The sequence below is a fragment of the Abramis brama genome (assembly GCF_963993115.1).
Source record: "Abramis brama genome assembly, chromosome: 19".
NCBI lineage: Eukaryota > Metazoa > Chordata > Actinopteri > Cypriniformes > Leuciscidae > Abramis > Abramis brama.
In genome coordinates this window covers 19,456,969-19,484,760 of record NC_139981.1, presented here as the reverse complement: position 1 = coordinate 19,484,760, position 27,792 = coordinate 19,456,969, and the positions used below count along the sequence as shown (strand labels likewise).

Below are 27,792 nucleotides of genomic sequence, written 5' to 3'. Positions count from 1 at the left end.
GATTACATTCATACTACACACATTCACACTATACGTATAGTACATACTTTTTTAGCACTCAAAGTACCTACTCAAGACGCTCAAGAGAACTCATTTCGGACGCAGCCCTTGAGTTATATGTACACCTTGTAATTGATTTGTCTTTCTGGCTAAGCTGACACAAAAACTAGGGATTTTTTTTTCTTTTTTTTTTCTCAAAAACATCAGAGTTCAAGGTAAGGGTATCTGAAGTTTGTTTGATTTTATACTCAAATGGCAAGAAAAGGCTGGATATGCGATCTCAACATGACAGCCACAATAATAGGGCAGCCCATTTTACATAAAATAAAAGAGTTTTTTAGTCTATATTTATGTTTTATATATGTACATATCTAACTTTTATATGTACTAAGTAAAAGGATATAGTCAGTGAACGAATTAATCAATAAATCGACACTTAGAATTGCACATCATATCTCAGTTTTATTGAGCATTACGATAGCAAGAGGTTAGTACAATCTGCTGCTGGAAACGTTCACAGACACTTCATAATAAATGCAGGGTCAAGTAAAACTAAAATAAGCATACATATATCATACATTTTTATAGTAATGCAAGAATGTTAAGTAAAGAAAAGTTCTCAACTGCAGAACTTGAAATAATAGCCCTGCCAAAAAACCTTCATCAATGTAATAACCGTCAACACATTTGATTCAGTGTAATTTATAAATACATTTTAGAGATCCTCTCATTTTTCTGCCATTATAAAATACAGACCTAAAATATACTTTGCATTTTCAAAGATGGACTAACAGTCATTTCTTTAGCTTGGGGGGGGTCTCATCTCCTGAGCACTACACATGGCATTAGAAAACACACAAAGCTGTTGACATGTTAATACAGCTTAAACACAGAAGTGCTCTATGCAGCTTTCAAATAAGGTCAAGTGAACTCAAAGTACGCAAAAGAAATGCATACTTGCAAAACATGCGCCATGTTCTTAGTACACACGAGCAGTGCAGTTAGTCAAAGTAGTGCACTTATTTAGTAAGACGCTGAGCAAAAGTGCGTGTGCATCTAGTCTCATCAGAAGATCTTTCTATGATCCTACTGCCATCAACTTTGTGGTGAAAGTGTAACAACCACGATTCAACACATTTTCAACAGTGCATATCATTAGATTTGAGAATAGTCCCACTCTTTAAATGAATAGTTCACTTGAAAATAGATTTCTCCCATTTACTCGCCGTCACGTCATTCCGATCGAAAGTTGGATTTCAGAAGAATATTCTAAATTTCTTTGCAAATTTTTCAAGGTAAAATGGACATAAAAGCACCAAAATATCACATGACTCGTGCATGAGTTCAGCAAGAGTTCTGAAGACTCAAGTCAAATGGACCATTTTGATGATACTTTGAATCTTTTTCAATATTTTAAAGCTTACTAAATGAAAACAATGACAAGGACACTCTTGTGTTCTGCAGAAGAAAGTAAGCTGTACAGGTTTGGAATGACATGAGAGTGAGTAAACGACAAATTTTATCCTGAACTGCTATACCTAGCTTTAAAAAAGTCAAATGAAAAGGCAATTCTTGCAAATTTCAAAAAGGATTTCATCCTGTATTCCACGCTGCGTACGCATTTGCGACTCAACCAGACTCACATCAAGCACACGTGTCAAATATATCCATTTAGACCAGAAACGTTCAGACCTATAATATGAATTAATAAACTGAACTTTTGCACAAAACAAGCATCTTATCTATATATAAAACATAATAGTAAAAGTAATATTAAACATCAAGTAAGCCGTTTACATTAATGGCCACCCTGTTTCAACAACCCTTAGCTTATTTACAACGAAAAGGACGGTGCATATTGTTTAAGAGAGGAATTGAAATGGAGCATCAAGTCTTGTCCAGCACATACTAGAAGCTGAGTTTCTTGGAAGCCCACTAAAACCAGAGCAGTGCACTAGTCCTGAAGTGCACTTGGCATGTCCTTTTCTTAGCAGACGCCTTAGGCAAATTACCCTGCTAACCCTGTCCCCGTCCCCCCCTCTCAAGTGACAGTAAAACAGATAACACTGTCTATGCTATGCCCATGAATGGAACGCAAAAGTAGCATGGTATGTTTTAGAAAAGGAAATTGTGAATAAATGAATAAATGTTTTTATATCTGTGCAATAAAGAAAAGATGGAAGAAAAGACATATTGCAACCTTTTTGTCCCTTTATAATTGTGTCCTACGATGACACAACATCAAGCTCTTTGCTATAAAGATCCCGCTGACATATTGCTGCAGAAATAGAGGATGATTTCACACCGCTTCAGTCACTCGCGGTCCCGAGTCGACAGACTCCACCTTCGATTGCCAGAGACTGTCCGGCCACTGCCCCAGGAGGAAGTCTGGATATGTGAGTCTGGCAAACAGAGAGAGAGAGAGAGAAAGTGTTTACAGAGTCAAGTGTGAATGTGGTGGAGAAGCACACAGCTGTTAAATAGTGGGAGTGAGGTGTCCTCATTGCAATCAAAGACAGCTGCCGCCCACCCGCCTCGGGCACATACCCTGGTCCCGCTCTCTGTCGGGCAACGATAAGCGGCCCCCTGAGAGCCAGAACCATGTGTGAAGGTATCATCCCAGGGTGCCTCGGGCCACCTGTTGGAAGCACTGGTTCATGGCGGGACAACACGCATAGGGTGACAAGTCAGTGGAAAACTGTGACCCCTTTCAGCACATCCATGTGTGTCAGTTATGCTATGATAGTGATCCATGTCTCACTCACACAGTCTATGTGACCTCCAGCACAAGCTCAGGCAGACTACTAGCAAGCTAGAAGACAATACCTCAAAACTAACTAAAATAACTAAAACTAAACAATGGGACATCACATACAAACACAAGCAAACATCTACTCTGAGAAAAGATAAAAGTAATAATAAATCCATCAAAAAAAAAAGTAAATAATGAAATGACAAAATAAATGTAAATATAAGTATGACATAATTAAAATACAGGGCCCTATGATTTCTGTAACGCAGAAAAAACTGATGGAATGACATAATCCAGTAACAAAAATTGGATTTACAGTATAACACAGGATGTCTCAAATTTAGCACATTTTGGATGAATAAAAATTAAAATGGGAAAATAAAATGGAAATTAAAAACAATTTTGAAATAAATAAACAGGTGCACTAAAATATAAATAAACATAAATTATATAAATACAATAAATTACCAAAATGGTACTGAACCCATGCCTCTACATAAAAGACGATTTATTGTATTATTGCTAAAAAAAAAAAAAAAGATTTAACTTGTTTCCAACAATTTAGTGTAAATTGGAGTCCACACAACAACCCCAACTGAAACATTGTGTTTTACAAAAGGCGCAGCTTGTCAGAGCAATAATGCCACAGAACTTTGGGTGACGCGAATTTGAGTCCCAGCTCGTGATTCCCCTAGAACTTCCTGTCTATCCTCAACCGTCCTATCAAATCAAGTTAAAAAAGCCCCAAAATATCTTTAAAAAAAGCTTAGCTTTAAATCTAGATGAGTAACAGGCATAGAACACTAACTTTCTAATATGTTTCTGCTAATCGCTAACCCACCCATGTAACAAACACATTCAGACATTACTGCAAAGGATCAGGGGAACTAGAAAACAAGGGGAATCGTAACACAACTTTTCACATTTTTCTTGCTACCCCATGGAACGTTATTCCAATGTTGTTTCCATATAGAGATAAAGCCTTCCTTTATACAGTACATTCCCATTACATTCATTTGGGCCATTAAAAAAATTGTGAGATGCTAGGGGTGGTTGCAACAGGGAGAAGCCTATGTCTTCAGAGTGGTTTTTAGCACTATGCTATGTGGTTACCAGGGTGTTCTGGGTGGTTGCTTATTGGCCCAAGTCTCCATGATATTGTGGCCCTCAACTAAATGGCTCAGGTCCCCCTTTCTATAGAAGTCTATGTGATGTTTCCCATGTTTTATCATTCGAAAATAATTCAGCGTAACTTCTCAAAAGCCTGTAGCACAATCATCTAGAGTGAGATCAAGCAACTAATTATGTGAATTTTTTTTTTTTTTTTTTAAAAAAAAGCTTCAACACATAACTTGTGGAAGCTTGTTTCCGCCACATAATAAAACAATTTAAAAGATAATTGTGACTTTTTGTCTTACAATTCTGACTTTTTTTCTCACAATTGTGTTTACATCTTTTTTCCGAGATATAAACATGCAATTGCGAGTTATAAAGTCAGAATTGCGAGATATAAACAATTGCAATTTAATTTTTTCTTTCATGTTCAACTTATGTAGCATAAGTTCAGTAGGATTTTCAGTCTGTTTTAATAATTTGTTTATTTTTTGTTTATTTATTCTTATTGTATTTATTTTAATCATAAATTCCAGTTCATTTTAAGTTGTATCCTTAATTTAAAATTATGAGTGATTACATTTACATTAATTTAGTTATTATGGAAGCTTATTTCCACCACTGAATAAAAAATAAAAAGGTATTTGCGACTTTTTTTAATCTCACAATTCTGACTTTTTTTTCTCACAATTGTGAGTTTATAACTCGCAATTCTGACTTTGAAATGTAATTCCCCTCCAATCTTCAAGTGTAAATTGGATTTATTCTTCTTATAAATGACAACAGTGTTTTGAAGTTGAACACATTTTAATCTACTTGATGGTGTTTTATCTGGAATGGTTCACATGTGGTTGGGATTACCACTGCTGGAAATAATCATCAAGTCTTAACGCAACCTGAAGATTAGACTTAATTCTGTGAGGCAAACCAGAGATTCACTGACTGAGATGGACATCTAGACTCAAGCCAAACATTTAAGCAGTTGGATATAATCAGAAAACTGCTTTGTTTGAGAGACCAAAAGTATGCCATTAAAATTCTTTTTTAATTGCCATGTAAAAAAGTGTGTATGATGTGTTAAAGAGCTGAAAACCAGAATGTTTAAACCAGAAGTGGGCCCGCAGCATAAAAACAGATATATGACAATGGCCATGCTTCAGCTGTGGTTTCCACATATTTTGTTCTTAGCCACAATGTGCCATCCCTTGTTTTGAGGGGCTAAATGGAAAAATGGAAGAGTGAGCAGTGTAACCAATTAATCAGCAACCAAGGATGCATTTCCCGAAAGCACTGTTAGCCAACTATGGTCGCAAGTTCCAACGTTAACAACAGTTTCACCGATTTGCCGTTTCCCGAAACCATAGTTCTGACAAACATTCACAAACAGCATTGCAAACTTGCGTGGTTGAAACAGTTTATTGTTCAATGACATGTGGACTTAAATAGATCATGCTCTTGGGCACAACAAGCAAGCTAACATTCAGTAAATTCTATATATTTCATTCTTTTTAAATATTGTGGCGGAAGAAGCAACGACATACACAGTGGGTGTCTAGGCCGTGTTTCCACCGCAGGAACTTTCCCCAGGAACTAGGGACTTTGGGGTGGTACTCGGTGTGTTTCCCCCTCCGAAAGTCCCTGCTTGCGAGGTAGTACTTTTTCAAAGTTCAGGAACTTTCAGGGGTGGGACTTGGGCGCTGAACATGCTGATTGGTTGAGTCTATGCAGCATTTTGATTGGTTGACTCCACGCAGCATTTTATTTCAACCACCTTTTTTTTTTTTTATCTGTTGCGGTGCGTGTAGTAGCTGTTGTTTAATTTTTGAATCAACAATGGAGTTTAAAAAAATTGTCAGATGGACCGACGACGAGGTTCAGGCTTTATGGGGGGAAAAAAGTTCCTGGGACAAATTGTTCCGGGTAATTTCGGAGGAAACGCTACTGCCACTAATAAAAACTAATAAAATATCCAAATAAAGTGTAACCTGAATGAATGAACCCGCGAATAAAGCAAAATGACATTAAGTCATTAAGTACTGCCACCATATGTTACAGCAGAAATTCAGAGATCTCAAATAGATTAATTAGCAGAAAAGTATTAATCCACCTGCACGTGACGTCAATTACGACAGTCCTATATTGCTGGACCAATGTACTTCAAATGACAGAGGTGCAAAAGTGTTACTACGGCTTTGGAAAACAATCACGACTAGTTGGTAAGTTTCCTTAACGATGCATCGTACTATGATAGTTAATCAGCAAGTTACATCGCTGTACAGGAAACTCATCCCAGAGCAAGGAGGAGAGGACATGAGAAAACTAGCTCTCCTCCAACCGCAATGATGCGTGTGGATTTGGGAATTGAGCTGGAAGGTTTGAAATCTTGCCAAAAAAACAACAAAAAAATATCCAATCCACATTCCATCTATCGGACAACATGTTTGTCAGTGCACCAAACACAGAGGCTCATCCATATCCTATGTACAGTTTCATGACCACAAATATCCAGTATACATAGTTATAATTTTATGCTGTGCAAAGTTTACATTATGCAATTCTTTGAAATGTATGGATTTAAAAAAAAAATGTTTTAAATTAAATGAAAGGAAAATTAAATATGGCCTAACATTGCATCTGTGCTAACAGATGTGCAAAGTGAACAGGTTGAGAAGTTCTGGAGGTAAAGATGCTTGTTAAATGTAAAGAGATTCATCAATGCCAGGCATGAAAGCCAAAGGGCTTGAAGCAACAGAGAGGGTTCGCTTCCAGCCAATCTGCACTGACAATAGACCGGATAAAGAGTACACTGGCTTCTGCAAGAACTGACTAGAGCCCCTGTTCAGAGCACAAACCCAACAAAGGACTATTCTAAAATGGGTCAATGCACACTTCCAGACACGCTCTGAGCTACTAGCGTGAATAGAAACGGTTAAAACGGCACACACTCCCAGAGCTCTGGACTGTGTTCTATCTCGCTGAGCTGCCAATCAGCTCTGGGCTTTCATCTCATCAAACACACACACATACACAGCAGCACAATGCATGAAGGAATGGGAGGAATGTTTCTGGAATGGTACAGGAATGAATTGGTGTCTTTCTGCTGCAGTCGTAGGAGGAAAGACCTGTCACAATTCAGTAGGATTGTTCATTTTGAACAGCTTCATTTTACGAGTACCTGCTGCCATTGTGCGTGTTGCCATGCTTTTATCACTTTTCAGGCATTAGGACATGACTGTTAAAGCTAAACCCATAGGAGTTTAGTTAATACTTTATTAATAATTTTGAATAACACTAACAAACCTTAATTGTGAGGACTGCAAAGACAAGCATCTCTATTACTATTGCTCACACCTGAACAAACCCTGCAGGTCACAAAAAAAGGTCAGTTTTCAACTGTCAATAGTGTAACGATGTATGAAGCCACTTTCAAACCAAGCATCTTTCTGTTAAGTCAAATCTGTGAATTTACTTGAACATGATGCGCCTGGGTGGTCAAATCTTTCGCTCAATCACACGGTTCCAAACTGACTTACAATTCACCCGTGGAAATGTGGATTTCACTCACGAAAATTCATAGAATAAAAGTGAAAGTGACCGCACCTTAAGTAATATATTTTGGCATGTAACTCAACCCACACCACTGGTGTTACAGGCATGCATGATGCCTGGAATCACATGGCTTATTTAAGAAAGGTGTGCTATTACTATTATAACCGATTTTAACATTTTTTGCCATGCTAATGACTAAATTGAAGCAGGGACCCAAGCCATATCTAGGGACCAGAAAATCATAGAAACTAACCACCCAGAATGCCCTAGCAACTGCGGAGACAGTGAAGAGCCCCTGATGAGGGTGTTCTGATGCAGGAACTTCTTACCCTGGGTTTACTGTCCTGGGCAGACATGTATCCCACACACATGCTCTCTGTAGTATGGCTCCATAGAAACTCCACTGTGAATAAAAGAGAGACACAATAACTGTTTAGTAGATATAGCTACTAAAAAGTCCTTAGAAGATTACACATTCTATAAACCTGGAAGAGAATTAGCATCTTGAGGAGTTTCAAATGGATTTTTAGAATAGCTTTATTTTATTAATGAATGAAATATTAGAACAGAATAAAATCTAAAATAATATTGTGAACCACAAAAAAAAAAAAAAAAAACATTCTCCAATGCATCGCAATTCTCTCTTCAAAGATTCTGAATCAATTCTGAGTTAGCATTCGCGATAGAATTGTGCGTGATCTAGAAACAACCGTATTCTGCTTGCTTTGAATTCACACACACACACAAACCTTCGAATCTTCGAATAACGATTGTGGCTGTGGGGTGAATCAGTGTTAGTTGTTAAATGCACTTTCATCTTAAAATTCTTTTATGATGCAAAATTAAAGTCTGTTTTTATTACACAGACAAGACAAAACATCTATATTGTCAAAATAGATCTGTGCATTAGTGTGATCTATGATGTCATCAATAATAATCAAATAGCAGTAAAGTTGAGAAAGCATAAAATCATTCACTAATCTTGTCTGGAAAACATTCAGATACTTAAAGCACTCTTTGTTTGTGTTTCTTTATTCCTCTTTATTATTTGCTATTTAATTGTATTGTTTTGTATTGTATTTAGTTAGTTAAATTCTTAACATAAAATTGTTTTAAATTTGTAATTATTTAAAAAAGTACTTAAATGAATTTATACATTAATTATAAGATAAATATACTAATTATGAGATTTAAAGTCAGTAAACTATTTTATAAAAAAAAAAAAAAAAAAAGGAAATGTAAATCAAGAATCATTTCGGAATCGGATCGTGACTGCCAGAATCGGAATTGGATCGGATCGTGAGGTGCCTAAAGATTCCCACCCCTAATGGCGAATTAGCCTTCTGAGTTAGCCTTAAATTGAAGTCAAGATTGAACGGTTAATTTAATGAACACAACAGACAAAGATATTGAAAAGGTGAGTTTCATATCAGTCTCAAATGTGTTGTTCCATTGAGTGTTGTCAGCCCTAATCATAACAATGATTGTTAATCATAATCATAACAATGATAACAATGCCTCTATTCTCCTGACCACACTCCCAGACCACACTTTGAGACCTGTTTATTCTGCTATTTGTGAATGCAGGGAGCTGCCATGTTTATCCCTGAATGTTTAAACAAAGACGCCTGGAAAAATAGTCAGCATCTTTAGACAAGAATGTGAGGGAGGCATCAGAAAGGAAGAATGGGGTTCAAAAATGTTGTTCATCAAAGAATCCTGAAAAAAAAAAAATGATTACGGTTTCCACAGAAATATTAAAGAGCACAACCGTTTTGAACATTGATAATAAGAAATGTTTCATGAGCACCAAATCAGCATATTAGAATGATTTCAGAAGGATCGTTGAAGACTGGAGTAATGATGCTGAAAATTGAGGTTTCTCTGGGGGATACGGTGAATAAGCTAAAGTCCCCAAAAGTCGGCGTGTTCCTTTAAAAGCCAGTTGCGCTCGCGCCATGGCGGATTCGCTATTTGCACAACGGAATTTACAAGCAGAAAAACTGAGCGCTTCTATAGCGAGGAAACGGATCAAAGTGTACGTGCGTTGTGGACCCGCCTATAGGCACACATTACTAATGCGCTCTTTAAATAACAAAAAAAATATTGCGCCATTGACTTTAGATCAGGTTTTTGTTGGTCAATGGTGCAGTCTATTTCAGTTGCCTCAAAATAGCAACACGCCAACAATGCGCCTAAACACACCTCGTTTACAGACCAGCATGCCCAAGGGGCGCACAAATAGGCGCAAATGCATTTGCTATTTAAACAGCGTGGCACATGACGTGAAAAAGATAACTGCGTCGGGCTGAAACTAGCAAAAAATACTTGCCGCATTGCGCAGGGTGTATGATAGCTTGCTCAAGTGTGTTTGATCAGGGTTGGAGCTAAACTCTGCAGGGCAAGATTTGAGGAACCCTGCTTTATAGTATTCTTTATTAGGGCCCGAGCACCGATGGTGAGAGGACCCTATTGGATCTGCTCCGTTTATTAGGGCCCGAGCACCGATGTGAGAGGACCCTATTGTTTTTATTATTCTTCTCCAAAGTGAATTGCTTTTTTGAGGGCCTAAACATGCTCGATTGCGAAGATCTTGAGTTTTCGTTAAAGGGTGTGCTCTCGGCGGCCTGACAAATGTGTGGGGCAAAATGGCTCAATAGCGCCCCCCTACATTATTGCCCCGGCTCTACGTTTCACGTACAGGTATGAAATTCGGTACATACATGTAATGACCCAATACCTACAAAAAAGTCTCTTGGAGCGTAGCCCTAAACACAACAGGAAGTCAGCTATTTTGAACTTCCTCTCAGATTTTGTGCAGTTTTTGCCATTTTCAGACATTGTACTTTAACAAACTCCTCCTACAGTTTTGATCTGATCCTCTTCAAATTTGGTGAGTGTAATCTTAATGCCTTTGAGACGTTAAATTGCGAAGATCTTGATTTTTCGTCGAATGGTGTGTCCTAGGCGGCCTGACAAATGTAGATGTGCACACCCAATTTCAGCCTTTGGGTGATATATGCATCATCAGATAAGTTCTATATTAAAATTGCTTGCAGTTCTGATGTTGCTAGGCAACCACAAACAGCCTGCAGTAACTCAGGTATCCACCTTATTCTGCTCTAAACAATGCGCGCTGCCATAACGACGACTCCGGTTGCCTACTTCCGGTTCGTAGCGCTTGACCTGTACTAGCAGCGAGAGAAAGAGTTCAAGCTCCTCATGTGCTGTTGTTGGTTGTTTTAACAATTCAAAGAAGATTTCAAACTTTTTAGAAACTGAGTGTTTCGAGCATAAGATAAGAAGGAGATAATGCCCATGTCCGGTTCCGTATCAGATACATTCAATAAAGTAAACGTTTAGAGTGGTTAGCGTTAAAACTGAAGCATAAGAAAAAAAGTCTGAAAACTTTGCCCATTAATTAGATGTGCAAGGCAAGCAGGCAAGTTTTCGGGTTGTTATGGACAAGTAAAAATTACATTATTGTATATTATATGAAATACAATTATAATACTGTACTGTTTATTTTTAAAACGATGTGATGTGAAAAGTAAACATTTCGGCTCGTTTGACTCAGCTCACTGAAAAGAGCCGGTTCTTTTGACTCACGGCTCTTTAAAAAATAAATTCTTATCTCCTTCTTATCTTATGCTCGAAACACTCAGTTTCTAAAAAGTTTGAAATCTTCTTTGAATTGTTAAAACAACCAACAACAGCACATGAGGAGCTTGAACTCATTCTCTCGCTGCTAGTACCATAGACAGTATAGTACAGGTCAAGCGCTACGAACCGGAAGTAGGCAACCAGAGTCGTCGTCATGGCAGCGCGCATTGTTTAGACTGAGCAGAATAAGGTGGATACAATGTCAAATCTGCCCCAAACTTCACTTGTTTGATAAGAGTCCTGTCCTGAACACATGACCATCCTCATATTCGGTTATAGTAATAGCGCCACCTGCTGGTAGCAGGAAGTGCGGTAAATACAAATTACTTTAACATAGTCCTCCTATATTTACATACTGCCCACCGTGCTCCGTTTTCCTAAAGGCGCCGGGAGGCGGTGGCACGGGTGCGAGGGCCCTTTTCACCGTTGCTTGCAGCTTTAATTATTATAATTTTTAATGCACTCGTGATACAGTCTCGTGATCCCGGCATTCTGTTCCAATCCATTCCGTTTTGATGTTTTTGAATGCGCAATCATCATAGTTTTGGACCTCAGGTGTAATGAATTTAAGCTGAATCAGGACAGAGCAGCACGTACCCAGCAGAGCCTGGATGTCTTCAGAGCGTTGGGCTTCTCCACATGTGCAGCACCTCAGAACAATCACCCCACCCAGAACACAGTCCTCGCCAGCCAGGAACGGCGAACCTTAAACACAAACAAGCCAACTGCATTTCAACCGTGACCTTCTTTCCACTACAATCAGTCTATTTAGATGTAAAATCAAAATGAAAGCACGTTGGAGACATCTAAGAAAATCCAGCGATTCGGTCAATGATTTATTAGTTATGCTCTGTTCTGAGAAGTTAATGAAATGAGCGGAAAAGCCGTACATTTCCGTACTTTCCCCTGCCAACCTAAACGACTGAAAACAATTATTCTTTCCAAAGCTTTTGTTTTATTAACCAAATGAGAAAAATTGGGAGCAGAGCCACTTTTCGCTCTTTAATAGGTTAATGATGGAATGAGTTATTTCTGTAACCCCTCACGGAGCTCTGATAAAGGGACTCTGTTGAAAAAGCAGGCAAATACTCATACTTTTCCAAAGGGGAAAAAACTGAAAGAGTTTGCGCTGCAAAACGGGCTTCAAGCCCATTCAAATGATTACATCTCAAAACCAAAGGAGTGCTGGACACGGACTAGGTTTGAAGCACTCAAGCATAACATCAGTCCACAGGAGGGAAGAGTTTTAAATTTCACCTCAGATAGGTGCTCCGTTTCATTAATGCCATATTGATTTTGCACATCATGTTGTGTTCAGCTTGTTTACACTGAACACGGCTATTTTTATAACACCTCTTAATTAAAACCTGGACAGCCTTCACACAGAATATGTCTTAACACCACAATTCAAAAGACATATTAAAACAGATCTTAATCCAATATTCCATTAAAAAGGCTTTTATTCTCCTCATTCTGTTTCATCTAGGCATTTTCAAAGTTTAAATCAATTTACACAGCTTTGAGAAACACTTGATTCTTATTGGTCAATCACAGCATTCTACAGTCAAATATTTTAGTAGAAATAGTGGCACTCCAGAGCCTCTCTTCTCACATTAAATTAGATCAATATTTCATGTATACCCGTTTAATTATTTGGTAAATAATTGTAATCAAAGTGCTAACATGCAGTCATCTGATCATTTTCACAAAATAAAGCCCTTAAAGTAAGGGTAGGCAATTTTCAGAGAGGCTAGCAATAGCAAGCTAGCTTTAAAAGCATGAGATCCCACCCTCCCTTCAGAGCTTCTCCAAATCCACGCCTGTCATTTTTGTTCTGTTTATTTTGTTAATGTTATTGAGGAAAGCATGCAGCACATTTTGGCGTCAGGATATTTGTTAACATTATATTGCTTTTTTACTTCTAAGCAAAGAACGAAAATAACTTTGCTGTGAGTATATCGCAGCATTGAATCACACTCAGATTCTTGTACATTACGTATGCGAGCTGCAGTACAGTTAATGGCCACCGGTGTCGCTAATAACAAGGGTTTCTGAATTATACATAGTCCCTTTAACACAAGATAAAAGGTCATTTCCATGTTAATTAGAGACAATATGCATCAAACGACAAGGGTTCTATTTTTGGCTGACAGCTCAATGATTATCTCATGTGCTTGTGAGTTTTGCACAATATTTTAGTTTGATTTGAATTTGGATATCATATATACCAACTTAAATATAGCCACGATAAATGTGACAATGGATAATTTGTCTCAGATCTTGAAAACAAATGAAAGGTATTAGTCACTAAATATTTTGAATAAGGTTAAAATGGTTTAACTTTCATTAACTCGATTAAATACTTATCCATTTTGTTGCAAGTGTGAGACAGCTGTGCACTGCACTTGCAGAAAGAGCCCGAACACACGCTCTTCTGATTGGCTGCGATTTGTGATTTATTTGGCATCAGGAATCTTATCGCATCACGTTGTGTTTTGGCTATTTATGTTAATTTATGAGGGTCAATATAATGTTGATTAACCAAGCTTTGCAGGCACACATAAAACTCAATTAAATAAATAAATAATAATAATCAAGAAAATCTCACATTTGAAGATTTCCGTGCAACAAAACTATAAAGGTCACAGGCCAAAACCAGCAAATATTCCCACATGTACTTTGTGTTACATTCAATATAAAATCCAAGCAGTCAATCAATTTCACAAGCCCCGAATGGGAACCAAACGAGCAAAGCTTCTGAACATGAAAGAAGGCGACATCTTCAAAAGCACTGTCAACAGAGTATTTATGGCATCTGAAAATAACTGTGGCCACACAAATATGATTTAACCAAAAACTTGTGGAGCCCATTCAAAAGAATGTTATTGATCCACAAATCCAAACATACAGAAAAAAACGTTGCGGCTGACGAATTTTTTTAGCGCTCATTTCCAGTCAAGCAAGTTGTTAATGATTTTGTTGTTCAGTTTTAGCTCAGAGCTGTTCTTACTCACACATACTGTGGTGAAGTGATGCTAGCCTGCTGAAAGAGAGAGAAACATGGAAAAAGGATAACAGGGAGGGAAAGAGATTATCTGAGAGTCACTCACTGATGAATTTATTTTGCATAGCCTCCAGTAGGGCCTGGTGTGCGTTTTCAGTCTGCATGGAGGTAGAGCACTCCTTGGCCAACATGGTGCGTATCAGGTGCTCTCCAGAGCCTGCAACAGTACAGACAAGACCCACATTCAATAATTTAATATAAAAATAAAAAATAAATAAAAAACCTAAAAACATTATGTATATTGTACAACTGCGTGTAAATTTACAATTTCATGTTTGGAACTGTTAGTTCCAGTTCTGGTTGTCTGTGTTCATGGAGTTCATGTTATTTTCATACTGAATTGCAATTTGTCTGTATTTGCATATTGAATTTAGGGCTGCCCCCTAATAGTTAAATGAACATTAGTCAACAAGAAGAGGCTTAGTGAACCAAATTTGAATTAGTCGGTTATAAAAACAAAAACTCCACATGAATTGGCATGACGAACAGACTGTTAACACGGCTGGTCTATGTGGTAATTATGTCAAGCAAGAAATACAAAAGTTCACCTATCATTCATCGACCTCAAACATGGCTTATCACTTGAAACATGCAAGTAGTAGCCTAACGTCAGCCACTTTACATGGTCACTCGCTCGGACGTTAAAGCTTTATCCGTGCACTTGAAAGCTTAATTCATATTTTAAATGCTCATTATTACGGTTTAGTTTTCTCCATAATGTAGAACCAATGGTACATATAATATTCTTTCTCAGCCATGAAACGAACCATTTTCCGATGCCACTTCCCAACCCCAAGTATATATTTAAGTTTACGTCATTATGCGTCAGGAAGCTCACGCTCCAGACTGCCAAGAACGCACTCAGAACTGTTTGCTGACGCTGTGGATTACAGGTAATAATGTTGTAAATAATGTTCAGTTTCTTGCACAGACCGATCGTTTCGCTTCATAAGACCTCAACGAATCGTCAGGAGCCACTGGTATTCATTTTGTTTTGCCTGTACATGTTTTTTTTTTTTTTCTCTCAAAGTGACTTTAGCCATTGACTTGCATTATATGAATCACCAAGGACTTTACATTTACAATTTACATTTTTGGGTGAACTGTCTTTTTAATGCATCCTTGCTGAATAAAACAGTACTGACCTCAAACTTTTGAATGGTAGTAGATACATTTGTATGGCGTTTATAGTTCATCAGTAAACGGATTTGACAGACTAATAAAAAAACGTTTCAGTTTGTGAATCATCTTTAACAATCTTAAACAAGTTATGAATCGGACACTGGATCGGACACGGGTTAAGAAAAAACCAATACCTATAAGACTGGCTTTGAAAAGATAAATTAAACAATGAAATTAAATGCACTTTAGATGTCGTAAAGGACATTCTGAAAGGAAAGAGTTTTTTATTTTTATATAAATGATATTTACATAAAATGATATAATACATAAACATCTAAAACATTATTGTAAACAATATGTGTGTGTGTGTGTGTGTGTGTGTGTGTGTGTGTGTGTGTGTGTGTGTGTGTGTAATACATTTTTAAATGTATTATATTTGTTTGGCAAGTCAGGTGTCTCCACAGGAATGAAGTTAAAAGAACATGTAAAATCTAAAAATAGTCAATCTCACTGTCAAGACACTAAAGACAGTCACAATCATTTGCCTTTCAAAGGCAAACGTGTACAGCAGCCAGTTTTCAAAAGGGAGGGAGTGTAAAGAAATGCCTTAAACACAAAATGTCTGGAAGCCTCTCAAGTCTAAGAAACCATAAAGCCTTAAGAAAATAGCCGTGTTGTTTCTGTAAACACAAACGTGGGCCCCGTAAAATATCAGGTAACTACAACAAAACTCTGCGGGTTTGTTGCCATGACAATTAGATGCTAATTTATTTTCTTTTCTTCTTTTTCGTTGTTTTAACAAAAGAATGAACAAACGACTGGCTCCACGGTTGGCTCACTATTTTCAAGTTACCGTAAACCCTCTCATTCTCTCTTGAGAAATGGATGTTACTGGCAACAATATCACAAGTCAACAGTTAATTTAACAAGCAAACAGTGCCATGATAGTGCAAACTCAATTTCCAGTGGAAAGTAAATAAAACACAACAAACCAGAGATGGCATAAAACGGACAAACGTGGCAAAAGGAATCAACACTGACTTGCCTTTCACCCTCAGCGAAACCACAGCGAGCGCTGCTGAGACTAACAGGGTTGACCTGGGAGAAAACGAGCTCTTTGTGTCAGTATGAAGCCAGAATGATTGTTTTTCTCCTCCTTTTGATAGGAACGCCTTTTAAGTTGGGAAATGAAAAGCAGGTGCACCGCTGGAGCGCACACTCGAACGGCCTGTCCTCACCGCCATGAGTTTTCAATTTTGAGGAGGATGAAAGAGAAATGCATGCTGAAACAGCCATGGGGGGAGAAGGTGATAAAATGTGTGATTCTGCTTTTGTTTTCAGAATGGCGGACGATCAAAAACAAAGAGGCACAAACCACAATGTAAGTTCCGTGCCTGTTGCACATGAGTTTGTGTGATTATAAAGTAAAAATGTCAACAGGGAGCACACGTGTAAAACAGTGCTCGTAATATTTCAGACCTGTTGAATCAAGCAATCGGGGATATCTCACAAAACCTATCAAGAACATGTCTGAGTAATATTTCTCATCTAAATCAAAACAAAAAAAAAGAGAAATTGCATATTGCATAATGAAAAAAGCCTGTTTTAATACCATTAAGATTTGTTCCATAAAGGTTTAATTTTCATTACAAAAACTTTCCAACTTAATTCTCATTACATCATAAAAAAATAAATAAACACATTTAATTTTTGTTGTATGTATATGTATGTATATGTCTGTGTGTATATATATATATATATATATATATATATATATATATATATGTCTATAAACATAAAAAATATATATATAATATAAATATATAAAAATAAAAAAAATTTTGAACTGAAGGTACCAATGGTGAGATGGGAAAAAAACACACACACACACACACACTAAACTTCAAAAGACAGAGCAAAATCTCTCAAAAAGCCTGTGTGGCGAACACCACCAACAATTTTTTTTTTTTTTTTTTTTTTTTTTTTTTTAACCAGAGGAAATCATACATGCTGCACCCCTGTGCAACATGACAAGCTTGAATGAATCCCAGTCTCTCTGCAATGGGCCAGGTGTGTGTTCACTGCAGGGCTCAGGCCAGGCCAAAGGTGCTTTCACACAAGGGTGCCGCAGAACAAAGGATGAAGGAAAAGAAAAGAAATATGGCCTTCATCTTAATTTAAAACTCTTTGGAAGTTGTGTAAGTGATTATGGCATGGGGAAGCATATTAACAGAGGCTACAGTTCGACATTTCAAAGCCAAGTAGAGCTTTTTACAAGGTGTCTGGTTGTTAAAGCAATGTCACTGCCTCGTGAAATATTATAATAAAGTTACAGGTGCAGTTATGCACCATGTCGTGGTTGTTAAAGTATGTGCAAATTTACTGCACGGATAGGGGAGATGGGATAAATTAAACGATTAATAAATGTAACATCAACGTAATGGACAATGCACTCACTATGGCCATATCAGTTAAAGCAAATCTTCCTTCATCACCCTTAACGTTCACTCCTTCCCAATCAGTAAAGAAGCCAAAGCATGTCTGACCGAATCTTGCCATTAGTTGCTAAGAGGATATTCATACCCAAAAAGCATATACTGTACATACATGAAAGGAAGTGATGTGTTGTGATGCGACGTATACACCCAAAGAGAGATTTCATCTTTTCTTTTATCTTGACCTGAAGAGAATAGCTCCAATAGCATCCATTCAAACATAATCGTTTTGTCCTCGTCCACGTCTACCCATGAATAACAATCTGTCTTTCATCATCACTGCTTTAAGAAATCCAGACATCCTCTATGGGCACAATGGACTTGCTTGTATGTGTTGTATGGAGATGTGAATCATGTCTGTGGATTATTGACTTGGGCACAAGCAATATAAGGAATAAAAGCTTGTTTTATTCATGTGACAGAAAGCATTAGTTTAAAACGTGAAGTGTACAGCCTTGGGCCCCGCTCACGGCAGGAATCCCAAGCAAAGCAGAAATTTTTGCTCTTGAAATATGTCCCTGCTAAGACACTGGCTAATGACAATAAGATGTTGGAGAGATGGATTGACATCCATATCAGGGCCAAAGAATGAACAGAAAATGACAAAAAGAGCTTGAATGATATAGATTTTTTTTACTTCAAAGCAATAGAAATGAGATATTTTTATCGACTGTAATTGTGCACAAATTTCTTAAACAATGACTCAAAAGTGACTGAACCTTTGCAAAACCTGTCAAAAAGCAGTGAATGTACAGTAATGTCACACTAATATGACTCCGGTGTGTTTGATACCTGAGGTACTCACAGCTGTAGAGTAAAGGCTGACGTCTCGAGCGTTTTCAGCCCAGCAGCCACACCCATAGTGAGCAGCCTGAGACACAGAGAGATATGAAGAAAAACATGTTGAAAAAAAACATGTCGGCTGCAGATAAATTAAATAAATTTAAACATTTTATGATTACACACCTAACCTGTTTATAAAGCACTTATAACCTACACTGTGAAAAGATCTAATTTCGGTGCAAATATTTGCAACACATGATACTGTTCAAAAGTTTGGGGTCAGTAAGACTTTTTTTTTTAAGAGAAAATAAATTTTATTCAGCACAAATGCATTAAATTGATCAAAAGTGACAGTAAAGACTTTTACATTGTTACAAAAATACTATTCATATAGTATTACTAGTTCTTTCTATTAATCCAAAAATCCTGAAAAAAATAAAAAATCATGCTTTCCACAAAAATATTAAGAAACTGTTTTCAAATTGATACAAAAAACATTTCTTAAAGCATGAAATCAGCATATTACAATATAAGCTTATTTTAAATATAATATTTCACAATATTACTCTTTTTACTTTATGTTTGATCAAATAAATGCAGTCTTTAAGATAAGATCATGAGCAAACTTTTGACCAGTAATGTAATGATGCATCATGTTGTGATTAAAAAATTGTGCCCAGTGTGAATATGCCTTAATTATGAAAAGTCCCCTATAAATAAAGAGATTAAAATATGCTAAATCCCCAGAATGCTATTTTATTTAAGCATTATGGTCAAATAGAATATGGTCAGACTCCGGAGAAAACCAAAGGTCACCTGTCCGACCCGACCCGGGTGTTTCATGGCCAGACCTCCGCTGGATACCGCAGCCGCCACATTCCCTTCCCGATCCACTACGACCGCACCAACTGTATCCAGACAGGCTGAGTTATTCTCCTCACCTTCCACCATGATGTCTCCTACTGGCTCCAAGCAGCCTAAATCGTTCTCCTGCGCACACAATTGCCATTCAATTAGAATTTCCTATCGCACACAGATAATAAACAGCACCATCCTGCTCATTTATACAGAGAAATCAAAAATAAAATGTAAGTGTCAATGTATCTTCATGCTTAACCGTGGGACAAAAAAGAGGAACAAAGAGGCTGTGGTTACTGGCAACTTCAAAAAACGCACTTTCCAAAGCCCAGAATAATACTAGATTGAAACATACTGAACATTGCTTCTCTTGTAATGTTTTTTTTCTTTTTCTTTCTTGTCTATGAAGTAAGCTTTCAGACCCAGCTGGCTACCATAACCAAACTTGAACTTTGTCAAACTGGGGTACTGAAATACACATAGCTATCTAGCTTGAGCAAATAAAGTCCAATTACATATCAGCATCTGAAAAATGATCCTCATGCTCTCATTTATAATGAGTAAAGTGGTCATTTTAAAGGACTGTTTTCATTTGCTGATTGCTGTGTACTTTGGAAAGAAAGTTGATGTGGACTGAAAGAGTCATGGAGCCGCTTGACAAATTGGCCGATCCTGGGAAACTGCGGAAGGGGACGTGATGACTTATAATTTATAATTTCATCTTCCCATGAACAGTGTCATGGATTACTAGGCCATGGATCTTCAGAACTTTCTAAAATATGAGTGAACAGGCTAAAAAAATAATGTTATTATTATTGATCTCACGATCAGCGATAAATCTGACAGAATCAGCTTCAGAACAACATCTGCTCTCACAGAACTTTCCAAAGAGGAGCATCAATTTTTCTCTCCTTAATGGGTAGCTGTTTGTATAACCTTTATGTCTTAATCGGTGTCATAAAAGCAAGTCGGTAAAAATATTTAATCAATCAACTTACTTCAATCAACTTAATGTTTCCAATCTTTTTCTGTAAAAAAAAAAAAAAAAAAATTGTCATGGTTTTTAATACTTTTTGACCAATGAATTTTACATAAGTTACCTTTTTCGAAGTGATATATTTTAAAACCATATTGTTGATTGTTTACCAATTCTTATTTTTTACAGTATTTAAATTAAGACCTCACTTAATTCAGACACTTAGATACTTGAAAACTGTAATGATATAAAACAAAATAAGATTCCCTAATATTCCCTAATATCCCTAAACAACTGTGGGAAACCTTCAATTCTAAAGTCATATTTCTATAAAGCACAAGTGCACCCACTCACTCACATAAAAGAAGTTACAGAAACATCTTAATTCTGAGAAGTATGCATTAAAATTGAGCGAGAACCCCTAGACCCCAGGCCATCCATGCCATACAAATGCATTACATCCCCAGTAAAACAATAAATATGGCACTTATAAAATCAAATAAACCACAGGCCACTTGAGAGGAGACTGGGAGATGTGTTGTTATCTTAATGACCATTTAATGCATAGCTTTGGAGAAAAGTTTTAACTGAACTGAACTGAACTGAAGAAAGACCATGTGGCATCCCAGAGGCACAGTTCATTCATGCAGAAAGAGCCAACAGCGATCACTCACTTCAAACTGATGCTATCTTTAAAACAAACCGTACAAGGTTCGAACTCCGAACACAAATACCACATATACCGAACCAAGTTAGACTGCGACGTATTTGTCTTTCCTGTCAAATAACATTTCGCCCACATTCAGACACTGTAATTTGCAACTAATGACCCAGGAGTGACCCACGTTTCGCTTTCTCATTGGGACCACACAAGCGTCACATCACGGATGAATCTGTGCTGGAAGCCATTTTCCCTCGACACCTGCATTCCATGTGTACCTGTCAAATCACTTCCTTGAAAATTCACCCAAAAAGTAGGAAAGATGCTAACATGTTCAAGCACATTACGGGAAATAATTCGGTGAAATAACTTCAAGATGTTGGCGTGGGAAATTGGGCGCCAGGGTGGTGCTGAAGCACGAATGTCTCATAGGCCTCAATCACAAACACATAAATTGAATGATTTTTGTTCCTTAAAAATAAGGCCTAAATGGTCCACAAAATAAATCATGCATTTGAAACTGCTCTGACGTAAATGGGTAAAAAGAAGTGAACATTTTCATGTCTACCTGGTGAACTAATGCTTTTCAGGTCAGTGACAAGAAGCCACAAAAGAGCATCAGAGAACTGTCACCCAAGTTAAATTCCTTGTGTGCAGTGCCATGTCAGCAGTGCAGTAAGTATCCGTATGTGTGTTTCCTGTGATTGTGAGTAATTGAGGTCTCCACACCCCCCTTTAAGGTAGTCATTACCCAATGGGTTTCCTCCTCTGGGTATATGTGGTGGTTTTGAATTAGAGGACTGAACAGATGCAGATCCTGTTATCAGTCGAGTAATAATGTCAGAGCAAATGCATCCGCTGCACTGTGTTTAGGCCTAATTAAATGTGTTGCACTGAATGGGAGGGTGGAAACCTATAGATCATGGAGCATTTATAGGAGAAACTTGCATATTTAGTTCAGTCTTTTTTTAATCAGAGTTTAAAGAGCGCATATGTCAAAAATCAAGAGCATATCCTGAATGTTAAAGTGTTCCCTTTTATTAAAAAAATCTCAAAAAAAGAAACTCCTAAAATCCAGTCTGATCCAGACCGACAAAGGACATGACATTTTGACGGCAGCTTGGTTTCTAATTCTGAAGGCTGGGTTTCTTCTCTATTGGCCCATACTTAAATGTCATTGGTCCTCTCCACATAACAGTACATTAAATACAAAATATGGACGTGATTGATTCATGTCATGCAGAGGTTTTGCATTCAGTGTGAAGAGAAGAATGTTACCTGATTTAAAATCACTGTTAAACTCAGGGTCCAAAATTAATCTTTTTGTCCATATGACAATTGCATTATTTATTCCAGGTACATCTAATTATTAAATTAACATACTATATAAATAATAACATTTTTTATATACAGTGAGGAAAATAAGTATTTGAACACCCTGCTATTTTGCAAGTTCTCCCACTTAGAAATCATGGAGGGGTCTGAAATTGTCATCGTAGGTGCATGTCCACTGTGAGAGACATAATCTAAAAAAAAAAAATCCAGAAATCACAATGTATGATTTTTTTAACTATTTATTTGTATGATACAGCTGCAAATAAGTATTTGAACACCTGAGAAAATCAATGTTAATATTTGGTACAGTAGCCTTTGTTTGCAATTACAGAGGTCAAACGTTTCCTGTAGTTTTTCACCAGGTTTGCACACACTGCAGGAGGGATTTTGGCCCACTCCTCCACACAGATCTTCTCTAGATCAGTCAGGTTTCTGGGCTGTCTCTGAGAAACACGGAGTTTGAGCTCCCTCCAAAGATTCTCTATTGGGTTTAGGTCTGGAGACTGGCTAGGCCACGCCAGAACCTTGATATGCTTCTTACAGAGCCACTCCTTGGTTATCCTGGCTGTGTGCTTCGGGTCATTGTCATGTTGGAAGACCCAGCCTCGACCCATCTTCAATGCTCTAACTGAGGGAAGGAGGTTGTTCCCCAAAATATCGCAATACATGGCCCCGGTCATCCTCTCCTTAATACAGTGCAGTCACCCTGTCCCATGTGCAGAAAAACACCCCCAAAGCATGATGCTACCACCCCCATGCTTCACAGTAGGGATGGTGTTCTTGGGATGGTATTCATCATTCTTCTTCCTCCAAACACGTTTAGTGGAATTATGACCAAAAAGTTCTATTTTGGTCTCATCTGACCACATGACTTTCTCCCATGACTCCTCTGGATCATCCAAATGGTCATTGGCAAACTTAAGACGGGCCTTGACATGTGCTGGTTTAAGCAGGGGAACCTTCCGTGCCATGCATGATTTCAAACCATGACGTCTTAGTGTATTACCAACAGTAACCTTGGAAACGGTGGTCCCAGCTCTTTTCAGGTCATTGACCAGCTCCTCCCGTGTAGTTCTGGGCTGATTTCTCACCTTTCTTAGGATCATTGAGACCCCACGAGGTGAGATCTTGCATGGAGCCCCAGTCCGAGGGAGATTGACAGTCATGTTTAGCTTCTTCCATTTTCTAATGATTGCTCCAACAGTGGACCTTTTTTCACCAAGCTGCTTGGCAATTTCCCCGTAGCCCTTTCCAGCCTTGTGGAGGTGTACAATTTTGTCTCTAGTGTCTTTGGACAGCTCTTTGGTCTTGGCCATGTTAGTAGTTGGATTCTTACTGATTGTATGGGGTGGACAGGTGTCTTTATGCAGCTAATGACCTCAAACAGGTGCATCTAATTTAGGATAATAAATGGAGTGGAGGTGGACATTTTAAAGGCAGACTAACAGGTCTTTGAGGGTCAGAATTCTAGCTGATATACAGGTGTTCAAATACTTATTTGCAGCTGTATCATACAAATAAATAGTTAAAAAATCATATATTGTGATTTCTGGATTTTTTTTTTTAGATTATGTCTCACAGTGGACATGCACCTACGATGACAATTTCAGACCCCTCCATGATTTCCAAGTGGGAGAACTTGCAAAATAGCAGGGTGTTCAAATACTTATTTTCCTCACTGTAATAATAATAGCAACAATGAATATTATAGCATTTACTTGTTAATATAATAATTAAAATAAATATATTGATAATTAAAAGGTATAATATATTTTGGTTAATAATAATATAATTATGATTATATTATTTACAGTTGAATTATTATCAAAATTATTCAACCCCCATTGCTAATCAGGTTCATTGGCAACTTTTACAGACTTTCAACTGTTTGCAATGAACAAATCAAACAAAAGTAATTGAAATAGCTCAACACGACAAATATGTCAAGTGGTTTCCCCAAATTCAACTGAAAATGTAACTTTTAAAGACTTTTGCAGTCTCAAAATTATTCAACCCCTTCATGGCATGCATCTTTAGTACTTAGTAGAACATCATTTTGCTGTTATGACCTGCTGCAAACGAGATGTATAACCAGACACCAGCTTCCGGCAGCGTTTCTAAGGAATCTTAGCCCGTTACTCATGAGCAATGGCCTCCTGTTCAGTAATATTGTTGGGCTTGCATGCTGTTGCAACAGCCGCCTTCAAATTCCCACCAGTGATTTTCTATGGGGTTCAATTCAGGTGACTGGGATGGCCACTGTAGAATCTTCCAGGACTTCTTCTGCAACCAAGACTTGGTGGAATTTGAGGTATGCTTGGGATCCTTGTCCTGTTGGAAAGTCCAACGACACCCAAGCTTTAGCTTCCTCACTGTCGGCACAACGTTTTCTCCTAGGATTTCCTGATATACAAAAATGAATCCATCTTGCCTTCCACATACTGCAGGTTTCCAGTGCCAGAGGATGCAAAGCAGCCCCAGAGCATTACCGAGTCACCAACATGCTTAACTGTAGACAGTGTTCTTTTCAGCATGATTTATTCTTCCTCCTCCAGAAATACCACTGATCTGTAGGGCTGAGTTCCAGTTTTGTTTCATCGCTCCATAGAACAGAATCCCAAAACTTCTGTGGCTTATTTATATGATTTTGAGCACTTTTCTTGTGATTTTGGGTCAGTAGTGGAGTACGTCTTGGAGTTCTGGCATGGAAACAGCATGCGTTTAGTATGTGCCTTACTGTGCAAGCTGAAACCTCAGTGCCTGTTGCCACCAAGTCTTGCAGTCACTCAAGGGTTTTTCTGAACCTGCCTTCTCAAAAATCTGGTTGCAGCCGTTGATAGCTTCATTTTTCCGCCCCGTCCAGGTAGTGTAACCACCGTTCCTTTAACTTTGAACTTTCAAATTTCAAACTATGCTTTCAAATGGGTAACTTTGAACTTGCAAACTATGCTTTCAAATGGTGTCTCTATGAACATTTAGTGCCTTTGGTATCTTTTTGTATCCTGTTCATTGTTTGTGAAGAGTGAAGATGTCTTCTCAACTTTTTGGACCATTCTTTTGACTTGTGGCATATTTCTAACATGCAGTCAAACGCGACACTCAACAAACCTAGCCAGTTCAAATATTTCATGTGTTCTAGCTCAAGTAAACCTGGTGCAACTAATGAAGCCCTTCATTAGTTGCATCAGGTGTGCTTGAGACAACACCTATTTTGCAGATTTGTGCTGTTGTGAGGGATTCTATTCAGGGGGTTGAATAATTTTGAGACTGTGGAAGTCATTCAATTTGCATTTTCAGTTGAATTTGGGGAAACCACTTGAAACATTTGTTGTGTTGAGCTATTTTAATTACTTTTTTTTATTTGTTCATTGCAAACAGCCAAAAGTCTGTAAATTTTGCCAATAAAACTGATTTGCAATGGGGGTTGAATCATTTAGATTACAACTGTATCATTATTTATTATTATTAATTTTATAAATAGTTTGGTGTTGAGCATGTATAAATTTTAGACCCTGGTTGGAAGGGATGTCATTGTATGTATAACATGAGCACAAAAATGAGAGAAGTGACTCAATCATTTTGCACGTTCACTCACGTGTCCACACGATTGTCTTCTCTTCTTTGTCTCAACCTGCTCTGCCAGCTCCATCTTCCTCTTGTTCCTCTTGTAGCCTGACAAACTGAACTCTGTTGAGTGTTGAAAAAGGCATGACAGTCAATAACAGATTTTACTCCACTGCTTTGACTTCCAATCCAAAAAAACTTTGTCTGTGTTATGAGTCATGAGACCTACGAAATGCTGACAAATGGTTTGCTCCTGTGGCCTTATTGCTTAGATTATTAGTATTATTATTCATGATTATATATTGCAGCAAGGGTGTGTGTTTGGCGGGGGAGCCTTTACTCTCACAATAAATCAGTCTATTGGTGGAAATGTGGTTGAAGCCCTCAAAGTCTCCCTAAATAATGGGACATGTGTTGGAATGAGGTCATGCTTTTGGCATCAGATCATTTCCAACACTGACAACACACACTCTATCGCTGTCTGACACACACTGGGAGTCGGCATGGGGCCCTCTATTAAAGTATAGAAGCCATTGTTTACCAAATACTGCATTCCACTCCTGTGAAAATCTCTTAATCAAAGAAAATGAATCAATGAAATGGGCACAATTAAGTCATTTTGCAGAATTGGATGGAATGCAATTAGGGCTGGTAAAAATAACACTGAGTCAATGGCTTAAAAATACTCCAACAGATGAGATCACATGTGGTCTTGCCAATTCAATTCAATGAAATTATTACATGCAACTGTCAAGACTTACAACTGAGGGATTGTTGTGGTTTTGGTAAAAAAATCAACATATAACAGATTCCACATACAGTATACTTCATTAAAACGGTAACCTGTGGGAATTCAGTTAAAGGACAATATAAGAACTGGATTCCCTGAAAGAAATGTGTTCAAGGCACTGCTAAAATAAAATGCTGCATCAGAGCCACTTCAGTGGAAGGTGTTTGCGGTCGGTTTCACTCAATAATCAACATGTAGCTAAATGGTTAAGTAAGGGTTAATGCCCGACGAGGTGTCCATTGTCAGGTATTACATTAATGGACGACGGCGAGGCGTGAACCGTCCGATGCACAGCTCCGCCGAAGTCCATTAATACCTGACAATGGACACCTTGAAGGGCATTAACCCGCTTATACCATGGTCACTTGCCAAATAACACATTTTTAAAACATTAGTTTATATTTTAATTAGTTTTACAATCGAAATCTAAAGTTTTTACAAACAATAACTTAGTTTCCCTGGTTACGCCTGACGGTTTATTTAGCAACCGGAGATATTTATAGTCCGCTCAGCTCGTACAACCCTTCAGTTTACTCCCTGTTGCTATGGTTTCTCACAGCTGATGTAGCCAGCACATTTATTTATTAATTTCGAACGGTAAACAGTCAGTTTCACCAGAACTCCTTTACTAGGTGTCCTCTATCACTTTTTAATGGACACCCTGCAGCCAATCAGAATCGAGTATTCACCCAGACCATGGTATAAATATACAATGAATATAAACAATCACAATTCAGCATCCAAACTAGAGTCTGAAAGAAGACTAAAAGCATGTGAGCATGCAAATTTTACGATTACATTATTGCTGCCAGTAACAACTGTATACTGAACAATTACGTCAATGGTAAACTTTTAAACTTTATTCTTATACTTTAAGTATAAGTATAAAATGAAAACAAAACAAAACCAAAATAGATAGTATACAATTAAAAGTTCCGGGCTGAAATGCAGAAGTGTAAAAGTTTTAGGGGTTTAGAAAAACTCAAACAGAATGTTTCAGGAATATCAATACAGTTCTGCGACTTCAAAGGTAATTTAAAATCACACCTAATGAACCGAAATGAAAA

The 27,792-nt window shown here is 37.7% G+C and overlaps 1 protein-coding gene across 2 annotated transcripts in view; it reads right to left on the bottom strand.

Annotated features, from left to right (window-relative positions):
- Positions 1–442: 442 nt before the first annotated feature.
- Positions 443–27,792, bottom strand: part of tasp1 (taspase, threonine aspartase, 1) — a 36,322-nt gene continuing 8,972 nt past the window's right edge. The window contains exons 8-15 of one of the 2 annotated variants that reach the window (XM_084093390.1): positions 25,967–26,058; positions 20,398–20,427; positions 19,358–19,531; positions 18,551–18,629; positions 14,188–14,298; positions 11,675–11,782; positions 7,744–7,817; positions 443–2,402 (exon numbers count right to left, since the gene is read on the bottom strand). In XM_084093390.1, coding sequence (XP_083949516.1) covers positions 2,310–2,402; positions 7,744–7,817; positions 11,675–11,782; positions 14,188–14,298; positions 18,551–18,629; positions 19,358–19,531; positions 20,398–20,427; positions 25,967–26,058 — 761 coding nt within the window. In that variant the 3' untranslated portion in view covers positions 443–2,309. The remainder of the gene's footprint in view (positions 2,403–7,743; positions 7,818–11,674; positions 11,783–14,187; positions 14,299–18,550; positions 18,630–19,357; positions 19,532–20,397; positions 20,428–25,966; positions 26,059–27,792) is intronic. The other variant, XM_084093391.1, reaches the window with a different exon arrangement.